At 44.1% G+C, this 12,510-nt stretch overlaps 2 protein-coding genes across 10 annotated transcripts in view; both read right to left on the minus strand.

The window, feature by feature from the left end:
- The window catches only part of LOC106610313 (nephronectin), a 53,269-nt gene extending 41,283 nt beyond the window's left edge, over positions 1–11,986 (minus strand). For 4 of the 9 annotated variants that reach the window (XM_045722887.2, XM_045722881.2, XM_045722883.2 and 1 more), the window contains exons 1-2: positions 11,622–11,983; positions 4,808–4,908 (exon numbers count right to left, since the gene is read on the minus strand). In XM_045722887.2, the coding sequence (XP_045578843.2) occupies positions 4,808–4,908; positions 11,622–11,692 (172 nt within the window). In that variant the 5' untranslated portion in view covers positions 11,693–11,983. Of the gene's footprint in view, positions 1–4,807; positions 4,909–11,621 lie in introns of all 9 variants that reach the window. The other 5 variants (XM_045722879.2, XM_045722885.2, XM_045722878.2 and 2 more) reach the window with 3 other exon arrangements.
- gstcd (glutathione S-transferase, C-terminal domain containing) overlaps positions 8,221–12,510 on the minus strand; it is a gene marked incomplete at its 3' end in the record, with an annotated part of 65,608 nt that continues 61,318 nt past the window's right edge. Inside the window, 1 exon segment of the mRNA NM_001173910.1 lies at positions 8,221–8,240.

The raw sequence follows: 12,510 nt of genomic DNA on the forward strand, positions 1-12,510 counted from the left end.
GATCCTTCCTAGGCCTACGTTGAATTGAAACACAATCTATTGATTTCTCCCTTTCAGAATCCATGTACTTTTTATTACCTTACCTACCTTGTCTCTTTTACCTCATTACCACTAACAGATCAAACTACATGATTAAGTTTCTATTGAATGGATTTCCCCCATCCAGCTAATATCAGATCAGTGGCCTTGAAGAAAACGAGACAAAGAGAGGCTATTTAAGACTATTATTATTATTATTTAATGGGTGCTTAAATTTGTCCTATATTTGGAAATGTGTTTTTTGCATATCCTAACTCCCCCTGAGACACCCTCAGGGTGAGGGTCACAGCCAGGGTATTGGTTATACTGTATCAGTTTACCCATTTTGTCACTCACTCATTGGCTTCCATTACCAATTAAAAGTCCTCTCCTAATCCAAGCTACTTTGTACTTCGAGAGGGAAACCGACTAAACAGTGTCGGGGAAAACTGCACTGAAGATCGGTATCCTCTTGGATTTCTTTCCGAAATCCGGGATCAAAGCAATAGAACGGTAAGAGAGAGTTAATTTTGGACTTTCCATTTGGACGGGAGGAGCGAAGAGAGCGAGAGAGCGACGAGAGCGAGAGAGCGAGAGAGAAGAGAGAGAGAGAGAGAGAGAGAGAGAGAAAGCGAGAGAGAGAAAGCGAGAGAGAGAGAAAGCGAGAGAGAGAGAGAAGAGAGAGCGAGAGAGAGGAGAGAGAAAGCGAGAGAGGAGAGAGAGAGAGAGAAAGCGAGAGAGAGAGGAGAGAGAGAGAGAGAGAGAAAGGGAGGAAAGCGAGAGAGAAAGCGAGAGAGAAAGCGAGAGAGAGAGAAAGCGAGAGAGAGAAAGCGAGAGAGAGAGAGAAAGCGAGAGAGAGAGAGAAAGCAGAGAGAGAGAGAAAGCGAGAGAGAGAGAGAGAGAGAAAGCGAGAGAGGAGAGAGAGAGAGAGAAAGCGAGAGAGAGAGAGGGAGAGAGAGATGGAATAGGATGCAACTGAGGAGGCTTCGAGATATTTTGATTCAATTCATTAAAAAATCACCGTCCATCTGTGTCATTTGTTTAGTGTTGGTTTGATTAATTGCAGCTCTTTGCCATAATTTTAGTCTAATCCAAGAGCTTGTTATGACTAAACGACTAGGACATGAGGACAAAGAGAGACTTGTTGATTTGCCAGTGGTTTATTCTCATCCTGACTGTGAGTTAAACCTGAGGGACATTCTGACGTGTATGTAATCATTGGAGATATACTGCAGATGCTTAGCAAGGCAAATGCATCTCTGTTTATGGTGGCACTTGGATAAAGTAAAGTAACGCTGCCTGTGATTTAAACCACCCAATCGCATAACATGTCAGTGTAGTACCAATGGAAATGATTGGCCTATAATAAATCTCAACCTTTCTCTCTCTCTTCGTTCTCTCTCTCTCTCTCTCTCTCTCTCTCTCTCTCGTCTCTCTTCTCTCTCTCTCTCTCTCTCTCTCTCTCTCTCTCTCTCTCTCTCTCTCTCTCTCTCTCTCTCTCTCTCTCTCTCTCTCTCTCTCTCTCTCTCTCTCTCTCTCTCTCTCTCTCTCTCTCTCTCTCTCTCTCTCTCTCTCTCTCTCTCTCTCTCTCTCTCTCTCTCTCTCTCAGTTCTGGGGACAGGGAGCTTTAAATTCGGGGCAGACCCATTCCAGTTCTCCATTCTTTGTGAGCAGTCACCCAGACCGATCACTGAACTCTTGCAGGGCTGGAGACAGCCAGAACCCGATAGCACCGCCAATCTAATCTCTGGGGCCGGCCCCAGAACTGCAGTGGTGTAATCTGTAATCCATGACGACTGGCCTCCCTCCGTCTCCGAAGTTTAAATCAGCCCTGTGGCGGCATGATGGAGTACTGATTGAGGTCTCGAGTGATTGGACTCGTGGGGTACGCTCGGTCGGGGGCATTTGAAGGCGTTAGCGAACACTCTGGTTTTTCTCCTATGGCATTGATTTATCACAACGTCTGAGACGGATGGCTGGCGGGAAAACGATACGGTTTCTTTCAAAAACAGGTGGTGGGTAAAAGTAGCTTTTGCCGAGAGGGGGGACGACTCTCCGAGGTGAAGTCGACGTTTTCTCGTACTTGACATGGAATGTGTGAGACTCCTGATGGGTACTTTGGAACAGTGTTAGAGAAAACTGCCAGATAACACACTGCTGTTTAAGGAACAGAAAAACAAGGTCCTGTCAAAAGTATCTACTCACCCAAAGGACTTTAACATGTCAATCAAACGTCAAGCGGAAACACGGCTTACTCTACTAATCCCTGTCATCTTGTCTATTACTCAATTGTCTAGAAACTCTGTCCTCTCCTTGCCTCCTGTCTTCTCCTTCATCGCTCCTTCACCTGATCTGAACTGACCAGGTGAAAGACAGCCTTATGATGGGCTTGATTCCACCATATTGTTTTCACCTGTCAATTAATTTCAAATCAATGCAGAGGATGGAGCTAAACCCAAACAGAATAAAACAAATATTTGGTCTGATCAATGATGTTATATTCTGTCTACTCTAGAAATTGAGCTAACTTCCTCTTCCTGATTGATCCAACATGGACAGCTGGGAGGACCAGAGCCAAGCCCAAAATGACCAGGAAGCAACACTTATTGAGTACAGGGATTCTTGCCAACAGGACAGCAGAGCTCTTAGCTAACTAGCCTAGCAACATGTTGGGGCCTTGGCTGTCACAAATAATAGCAACCACAAAAGCACCCCATTCTGCCACATTGTCTTGAGCCTCGTCTCTTGAGTTCCCTCCCAGCACAGTCTTGGTCTGGCTCTAAGTCTGAGTCGCTATGTCATTACCATAACTTGTTTTTCTCAAGCTAGGGTCTATGTGAGAATGCAATTACCATATTCTGTTTTTCTTTTCACCTCAAATGAGGAGCGAGGGATAAAGAGGAGAGTCAGCTGGCGGCAAGGCAGAATGTTAATCTGACACGATAAGTGGGCCTACAGGCACTAAGGTTACTCAACTCAACACTAACACTCTCACCTAGGGGAGAAGGGAAGGGAACGAGGTCGACCGCCGTAACAGAGCGTCTGAAAGGTGGGCCTGATGCCAAACCTAAACCAAGTGAAGGTTATTGAGCTCAACACCCTCACCTAGGGGAGAACGAAAGGGCAATAAGCGGGCCACCATTACAGTAGCCTGGTCCCAGGTCAGTATGTACTGTCTTGCTAGCTTCTCTGGTCATTGTAGGACAACACAGATCTGGGACCAGGCTACCATAACAGGGCATCCAATGGAAGGCCCAGTGCCAAACGGAAACAATAGAACTCAACGTGAAGTAAATACCTTTGGACAGGGACCAGCAGTGTGACATTTTAGTTTAGTCTAAAAACGACAACATGAACAAACACCAAAAAAAATCTAGCATGATTATAGCATGAGTCATGACAAGTGATTATCAAAACAACAACAACAACAACAAAACAGCGAAACAAAATGCATATGAGGTGAAAGGTTATGAAGGTGATGTGAAGTATTATAACGATGACATGAAGCATTATAACCCATGCCCCACCCCCAGGCTTCTAGGTTAGTAGATTGACAGAGACGGAGCCAACATGCAGCCCAGCCTCTCTCTGTCTACTCTCGACATGTTGTGCGTAAGTAAGCCCGTGGTGTCACCCATCACACTTCCGCAGCCGAAGCAACAGCTGTACCATCATGTGTGCAGCAAGCCATTCAGCGTCTCTCCCATTTGTCAGGCTGCTCGACACTTTCAGAGCTCCCTATTAATATCATTCACACATCTCTGCAGGATATAATTACACAGTATGGCAGCAGCCAATACTTCTCTGTTTCCATAAGAGTCAATATTTGTCCATAGGGCTAGATATTTTATTAAGGGTCAATATAATATCAGACGGTGGTATAATGTAATACTGTAGCACAAAATGTGTTAATTCTAGTAAAACAAGGTATATTTAGGCTACAGTAGGCTGATTCTAGTAAAAACGAGGTATATTGAGGCTACAGTAGGCTCATTCTAGCAAAACAAGGTATATTGAGGCTACAGTAGGCTGATTCTAGTAAAACGAGGAATATTGAGGCTACTGTAGGCTGATTCTAGCAAAATTAGGTATATTGAGGCTACAGTAGGCTCATTCTAGCAAAACAAGGTATATTGAGGCTACTGTAGGCTCATTCTAGCAAAATGAGGAATATTGAGGCTACAGTAGGCTCATTCTAGCAAAACGAGGTATATTTACAGTAGGGGCATCCACTGAATCCATGATTCAGAGGATTTACTCAATGTGTCACCAAATTGATTCCCTGCACACCTGCATTTACATATACATGACATTTACTAAATATACATTCACAGCAATCATTTACAATTATCTGTTTATATGGCTACAAGCTTATAATGGGAATCTGCTCACTAGAGCCTTATTCTCGGCTAGAAAATCTTTCCCACAACACGGAAAACTCAACAGCAGCAGTGAAAATGTCAAGTGTATTTTTCACTTCGTGTGTGTGTACGTCCACGTATGTGCCTATGAACAAGTGTGTGTGCTCGTTGGTAGAGTGTGTGTTTCAGAGCCCTTAGTTACTGTATGTCTTCTGTATAGCACTTTGTGACATCGGCTGATGTATAAAGGTCTTTATAAATACATTTGATTGATTCTACCCTGGTGTTTAATCCTCTTTCTACATCCTAATTGTGGTTAGATCCCAGCAGGTACACCCTGGTAACCCACGGCAACCCCAGTCGGAAACCCTGGTTGCCCCCGGTAACCCTAACCCAGCAGCGGGCACGGTAGAGTTGGCACTACTCACGTTGGCAGTGGCCCCAGGAGCGCCGGGTCCATCCCCAGCAGCAGTCGATGCGGGCGCCGTAGCGACACAGCCCATTGGACGAGGCCATCTGCCGAGGCCACCTGTCAGGAGACAGCTCTATCAGTTCACAGCCAATTAAAATGGACGAATTTAAAAGCCAGCAGGGTCTGTTGGTTCTTGCCCACCACGCCAGGAGAGAGAGAGAGAGAGACAGAGAGACAGAGACAGAGACAGAGAGAGAGCAGTCTCATTCAAAACAAAGTCCAAGGCACTGACTGACAGACCGAATATGTGTTTGTTCATTCTTTACCCAGCACATAATTAAATGTTACTTGTTTTCCAAATGCTAAGCTACTCCCATGTCCCTCAGAATGTGTAAGGAAAGTAAACAAACTTATCTGTGAGCGAGCTGGCACAAAAAAACACAGGAAATTTCCCAATCAGCATGTTGGCATTTATTGCACAGGGGAGCCATGTTGGTTGGTGTGATGTCAGAGCTGAAGCCTTACGGGTGAGACTACAGAAGAACAGGACCCAATGTAACTAATACGACAAGCTGCTCTCCACATCAGTGATCACTGACACTTTCATCTGTGGGGCCAGGCAGAGACTCCCATAGCTCAGAATGAAGGTGTGTGTGTGTGTGTGTGTGTGTTGTGTGTGTGTGTGTGTGTGTGTGTGTGTGTGTGTGTGTGTGTGTGTGTGTGTGTGTGTGTGTGTGTGTGTGTGTGTGTGTGTGTGTGTGTGTGTGTGTGAGTGTGCACGCGTGTGCGTGTGTGTTTAGAGATTAGACTGCGGTGAGTTATCATTGTGACGTTCATAATGTGATCCCCCCCATCTTCAGACTGGGGCGTTTTCAGTGATGTGAAATGTTCTGAACATCGCAGATAGAAATAAAAATGAATAGATCTGACACAATGGCATGGCAGACAGTCCTATCTGCTCTGCACAACACAGTTCTATCTGAACGTCACAGTTGAACAAGCCCCTGTGCTGAGTGCCAATAGAAAACGACGTAGAGGCGTCATCAGCATCGACTGTCTGTGTGCCAACGTCCAAATGAAACATTATCAGAAGCAGAATGTCAGAATGTCATTTGCTATTAAAGAAAGTGGGGAATGATAGTGGCATCTTTCAGAAATAGGAAAGAGAACATGAGGCTAGCGACGTTTTCATCCTGGCAATGGGCAAATACCTTATTACAGTTATTTTATGAAAACCAGCCTAAATTATGTTTCTGTGAACTGACGTTACAGTCTGTCCTATCTCAGAGAAATAGCTTCTTGGCAGAGTAGAGTAGGAGTACATATTTATCTGTAGCGGAAGCACAGCACAACATATTTTTAACAGGAAATAGAGAAAGATTAAGCCCATTTAAGGATGCCTCGGATGGGGACAATTATCAGAGCATGGTTGTGTTCTGTGACGTTAGCTAAATGAATCAGAGACGGTAGAAATAGAGCGAACAGAGCCAACATAATTATAAATTCTACATGACACAGAATCGTCTCCGTTCTAGACAATTCATTTCTATCTGAACGTTTTGTAACGACAGAGAGATCAAGGTTCTGATACTTGTTATCGAACCGAAGTAGCCAAAGGTGTCTTGAAAAAAACCACTTGGCATAAGGGGGCGTCTTGCCTTGCTCTATCGTGCCTCGGCATTGAGGGCTGAGGAGACTGAGATTGACGTGGTTGTGCATGCGGGACACGTCCTACCCTCCTGCTATCCCATCCAGTTAGCCTCCATTGCCAAAACTCTGGAAATGCTAATGTCTGCCCCCGCTGCCATTCACTTCACAGGAGAGAAAACCTGATGGAAGATGCTAAGTGGAAATGGCAGGCCCAGGGAAAATGTTTGTACGCAGCATGGCTGAGAGAGAGAGAGAGAGAGAGAGAGAGAGAGAGAGAGAGAGAGAGAGAGAGAGAGGTAGAGAGAGAGGTAGAGAGAGAGAGAGAGAGAGAGAGAGCCCTGAGGACAATCCGATATGAGACACATTGGGAATGTTAAGGAGAGAAATAGGGAGAGAAGGAGAGAAGAGAAGAGGAGAAGGGAGGAGAAGATAAAGAAGCAGAGGAGAGGGCTCTGGAATTGATTGCCAGACATGATTGTGGATATAGTCCCATTGCCACAGCTTGCACTGAAAACACATAAACCCTCTGCTGATAGCTAATAGCATGCCTTGCTAATAACTAGCAATACTGAATGTGGATCAACGGGTGAAAAACATCATTAAAATTGCTACAGCTGATTAACACATAATAACGAGGAGGAAGAGTTGCTGCAAATGGGTCCATCATCGTATTACTAATTTAAACATAACTCCTTGGCTGTTATTATTCAAGGGTAATTTTTATCCATCCGCATAAAACTAATAGGGCCTAAAAGGGATATGGTATTGCGGGCATAGCCTCGCCAACTGAGTGGGAGGATGATAATTGGTTTGCCTGAAGCGTTTTAGCAACACAAAAAAGTGGCAGTTTAGTCGACCCTGTGCGGCGGGCAGGCAGGGCGGCAATGCCAACGAACAGGCGATGATGCAAATAAACTTTGAGCGGCACCTCATAAAGAGACGTGTGATGCCATGCCAGTGGAACAGGAGGTGAGGTGGGAGGGAGAGAGAGAGAAAGCTCTCTCTGTCACTCTCTCTCTCGGTCTCTCTCTCGTTCTCTTTCCATCTCTACCACTCTCTCCCTCCATCTCTTTCCCTCTCACTCACCATGTCTACCACTCTCTCCCTCCATCTCTACCACTCTCTCCCGCCATCGTTACCACTCTCTCCCTCCATCTCTACCACTCTCTCCCGCCATCTTTACCACTCTCTCCCTCCATCTCTACCACTCTCTCCCGCCATCTTTACCACTCTCTCCCTCCATCTCTACCACTCTCTCCCGCCATCTTTACCACTCTCTCCCTCCATCTCTACCACTCTCTCCCGCCATCTTTACCACTCTCTCCCTCCATCTCTACCACTCTCTCCCACCATCTTTACCACTCTCTCCCTCCATCTCTACCACTCTCTCTCTCCATCTCTTTCTCTCCCTCCGTCTGTCACAAAACTGAGCGTAGCCCTCAGTTGTTGGAACACGGTAGAATCATGCACACAACTGTGCTGTTATAACACCATTTATCAAAGTAGAACTGAATTATGACTAGGTCAGTTATACACTATGGTACGTTGGAGTGATGTCCCATCAAATTCTCCATGTAAAATTCATATTGTGTTATTACTGTAATCATTCTGAACACGGTGCGCTGTAGATGAATTGCGTTGACGGCAGATCAGATAGACATGGATAAAAAGGATAAAGACATACATCTATGTCTGACCTTCTGTGTATGCATATGCATAATGCATAATAATCCTTAATTGCAGTAAGCTGTGAAGGAACTGAAGCACAGAATTATCCCGTTTGACCTTCCTTTGGTGCCTTGTCAGGAAAACAAACCACTAGACAGGGTCTTCTCAACAGACGCTGGGGGAAAGGATGCATGTTAGTCCATCATCTAGCCCAGTGTGTGTGTGTGTGTGTGTGTGTGTGTGTGTGTGTGTGTGTGTGTGTGTGTGTGTGTGTGTGTGTGTGTGTGTGTGTGTGTGTGTGTGTGTGTGATAGGCCAATCTCTGCTGTTTGACAATGAATAGGACGACATATTGCTCATATAGCAGCACCCGACACTTAAGTGGCACTAAGAGACATAATTATATTGCATGATAATAATCCGTGTCTTAAAAGTGTCCCTCAGAATGATGAGAGTAATAATAACAATATATGGCTACAATTTTGCTTGACAGTGACACACAATCTCTCTCTCTCTCACACACACACACCCACACACACACACACACACACACACACACACACACACACACACACACACACACACACACACACACACACACACACACACACACACACACACACACACACACACACACACACACACACACGCACACACACACAATCTTTGCATACACATTTAATCTAAATACCTGAGGACGAGTAGCACACTCATTTTAAAGAGAGCATCGCTTCATAAATGTTAATGAAAGTGACTCGCTTTTATTTTGAAAACGACTACTACCACACTCTTCTATAAGCACCGCTTGACAAGTAGCCTTTTTCACTAGTCCTGCTAAATTACTTTGACCAATTTCCAGGAAAATGGCTTGCTTTCTCTGTATACACTTATTCAAGTATTTTAACATCAACCCTGGGGGTTAAAATAAGGTCTGTCTATTTTTGAAGGTCTAATGTTAGAATATACTAAGGATGTTTGGAAGGAGAGTGAGGACATGGTTTGGAGCAGTAACTTGGAGAGAGGAGGATTGGAATGTATTGGCTGTGTCTGGAGCAAAGCAACGTAGCGACATCATCGTAGAGCAATAGCCTCCATGAGTAGTGGCTATTTAAAGGGGCAATCTGGATCCAACTAGGATAAGATATCTCTTCCTAGCTGTTCAATGGTCTGATTAATGCTCTGACACACAAACTCAGGATTGTGGCTTTAAAAAAAGTGAACTAGTCCTTTAAATGTTATCTGATGTGTAGTCTTTCATCGAGGCAAAGTGTTGTGACCTTACCTCAGATAGTCCATTTCCTGATTACAATACAGAATCACTTATAGACCACATCACAACAAGATTAGCTGAGTGCCATTTTTCATCCTCGGACAAAACATTACTGACAACAATGTTGATGAGTAATGAAAACCCCTCAACAGGGAATTACAGGTATAGTTAATCTGTAATTAATCAGGCCTGTTTTGAGCCAATTTACCACCAGGACAAAATGACCTTGCTGTGGCTGGCCAGTGAGCGGTGACGCCCCCCTCAGGTGCTAGTTTAGCCCATTAGCTCTCTCCTCCAAACAGCTAGTTCAGATAATAAATGACTTTCCTCCACAGTGATCTCACAGGACCCTCTCCCTATGAATTTAGATTGAAGTCAGCAGGCCAGGTTTATAACCGGGGAAATAGGCCAATAATGACCCGCGTGACAAGCCGCGCTCCATCAGAGGGTGACGCTAATTACGTATGCTGCTCGTTTAATGTAAATGATCATTATGGGTTGGGCAGGGAAGGGCATCATGGGGAAATATCAGCACAACTCACCAGATTGGGACCGTGACCCTGTCACAACACACTAACATTACCTAACATTAGACACTGTGACCAAGAACCTGGAGTAACCATCCACAAACACATACAATCCCTCACACACTCTCACCTTCACACACACACACACACACACGCCCCAACCCGTGTTTAATGACAGACAGGTAGGAAAGTTCAGCCCTATCAATCCCTAAGAAATATTCTATTGACTCTGAAACCTTATTTGTGTAAGGTATCAGTGAGGTATGGATTGTGCTTAGGGCTCAGTCTGTCTGACAATAATAAATGGGGGTGCAAAACCAAATTAAAATGCTTGACTGCGTTCACTATTGGAGTAATATCATGTCTTAGAAATACTCTCCAACTCTATTTGTCTCACTCTATTGCTTTTTGTAAGGAGTCTAATCCAATTATAGTGTGAGACCTGAAACTCTATCCTATGGAGATACAGAATAAAGGTTGTCTTCAATGCACTCAGATTGAGGATCCAATCCGCCACCCTATTCCCTTTATTATGCACTACTTTCGACCAGGGCCCATTGGGAACTCCACAGGGAATAGGGTGCCATATAGGATGCAAACTAGCCTTCAGTTCCTCAGTCTACTGTATCACTCTCCCAAAGGAAACAGCCTTTATGATGATGAATACTGCAAGGCAAGTGCATTGGAGCCAGTCCAGTGAAAGTGAACCTGCCTTATTAATAAACAAGCTTGAAAACGTATCCTGAAGGAATACATATTTGGAATACAAGAGGGCTTACTGTGTATATAGGTAGAAAAAAGTATATAGGTCATTTTATATACAATGACCTAAAATGGAATTCATGAGTATGATGTTTTTACGACTGCTTATTAAGAGCTGTATAACATTCATTTTATGGAGAGAGAAAAAAAATGACAGCTTCACCAGATAAGGTAGATGTAGATTTCAATCTCAGGAACATTCTTTAGATTGGGCACTTTTCTCCTTTCCAAATACTTCACCGGATTCGTGTTTGGACATGAACCACCCGGCAAGGTAGGTGCTGTCACCATGATATCAGCTCATTGAGAGGGAAATCCAAGCAACTGACTTTGCGAAGAAAGTAGGCTGCTGGCTACTCGGGTTTTACAAATGTAGGCCTAAACACCGAAACACTGTGTATTACCAAAGATGGTTAAGAAACTCTGTGGTATTCGGCCTACGTACTAAGATAGACCTTGTAGATCCGCATAAAGAATGCCAAACAAAAAGCAACAGCAAAAACATGAAACATATATTAATGTTCATTTTTTTAATATATAAAAGTACACCATTCATTCAAGATAAACAATTATGTTAATAATTTTTATGAAAATAAGGGAGAAGAAAATAGATTATACTGGTATAGGTCTATTCTTTCCACTGTACGTCAAGTCAAGTGCGACTACAGCCCGAATAATTTCAGCACATCAGCAACGTTTCAGTCTTGCAAACTCATATGCTCACTATGTGGAAGTCGCGTTCATAGAATTACGAATTAATAGCATCTCCGTGGACACATTAACCTCTTTAAAAACTCACTAAGAGTTTATGAGCGCAACACCTTCTCCACATTCCACAATCACCAACGCAATTTGAACACTTCTAAAAACAACATAATTGATAGAATGATTGTTTTAAACAAAAATGTATGAACTGTAGCCTATTGAACAAGATGTGTAGATGTGTGCACTTACCTGCCGTCATTCTCAGCACTTGCCCCTAAACAGAAACCGTACAACACCATCAACTTTATCCATAATTCCATGGTTAGGGGAATGAGCGCACACCGCGCTTGCTCTCCTAAAATCCAAGTGAAACGTCGGACTGTACACTGCGGTGTTAAATCGTTAAAACGAAACGAAACAGCGGAGATGTGTTCCCTCCCAACGTTAAACACGCACTGGCATGAGAGGAGATTCGCTGTTGTCCTTCAAACCGACTCCGATCATTGAAAATGTTTCGGAGGTGCAGCAAAGGCAGCGGGAGAAACCAGCCCGTTGCTTTCTCGTGAAGTGACCCAGCGCGTGTGGAGCGGAGTGCACTCTACTGGTGTTAAATGGACCCCGCAGGTTTCTTCTCTCTCTGTTTCTCTATCTCTCCGCACAAGTTCACTGGGCTGCTACCCAATGAAAACACATCATCGCAGTCGGAGCGGGCACTGCTCGTCAGCATGACTGTTGTGAATACACTGTTGCTAGTCATTTGTCGTGGTATAGTGCTGTGCCACTTTACGCAGAGGTAGGCTGGAAATCCATAGATAAAAAAAATAAACATGCAAATTGGCGACGGTTAATTTATTCATTAATTTGGGAGTCCCACTGAGACCAAGATCTCTTTCACAAGGGAGCCTTTCCATGTGTGATATTGGTTGCACTCACGCACTGTCTGTGCATACTTTGGATGGCTTAATTAATTGCATAGCCTGCTCAGACACGCAGTACCATCGCCCACCCAGTAATAAGGAGTTCTAGCCTCCTGCCAACACACCCTGTACAGAATTGACAGTACAAAACATACTTTAGGACTAACTTCTGAGGGAACCCAAAGGTATCATCATATTTGCCCATAAATGCACAGATTGTG

This window comes from Salmo salar, chromosome 08 (genome assembly GCF_965601325.2).
Source record: "Salmo salar chromosome 08, fSalSal1, whole genome shotgun sequence".
Classification (NCBI taxonomy): domain Eukaryota; kingdom Metazoa; phylum Chordata; class Actinopteri; order Salmoniformes; family Salmonidae; genus Salmo; species Salmo salar.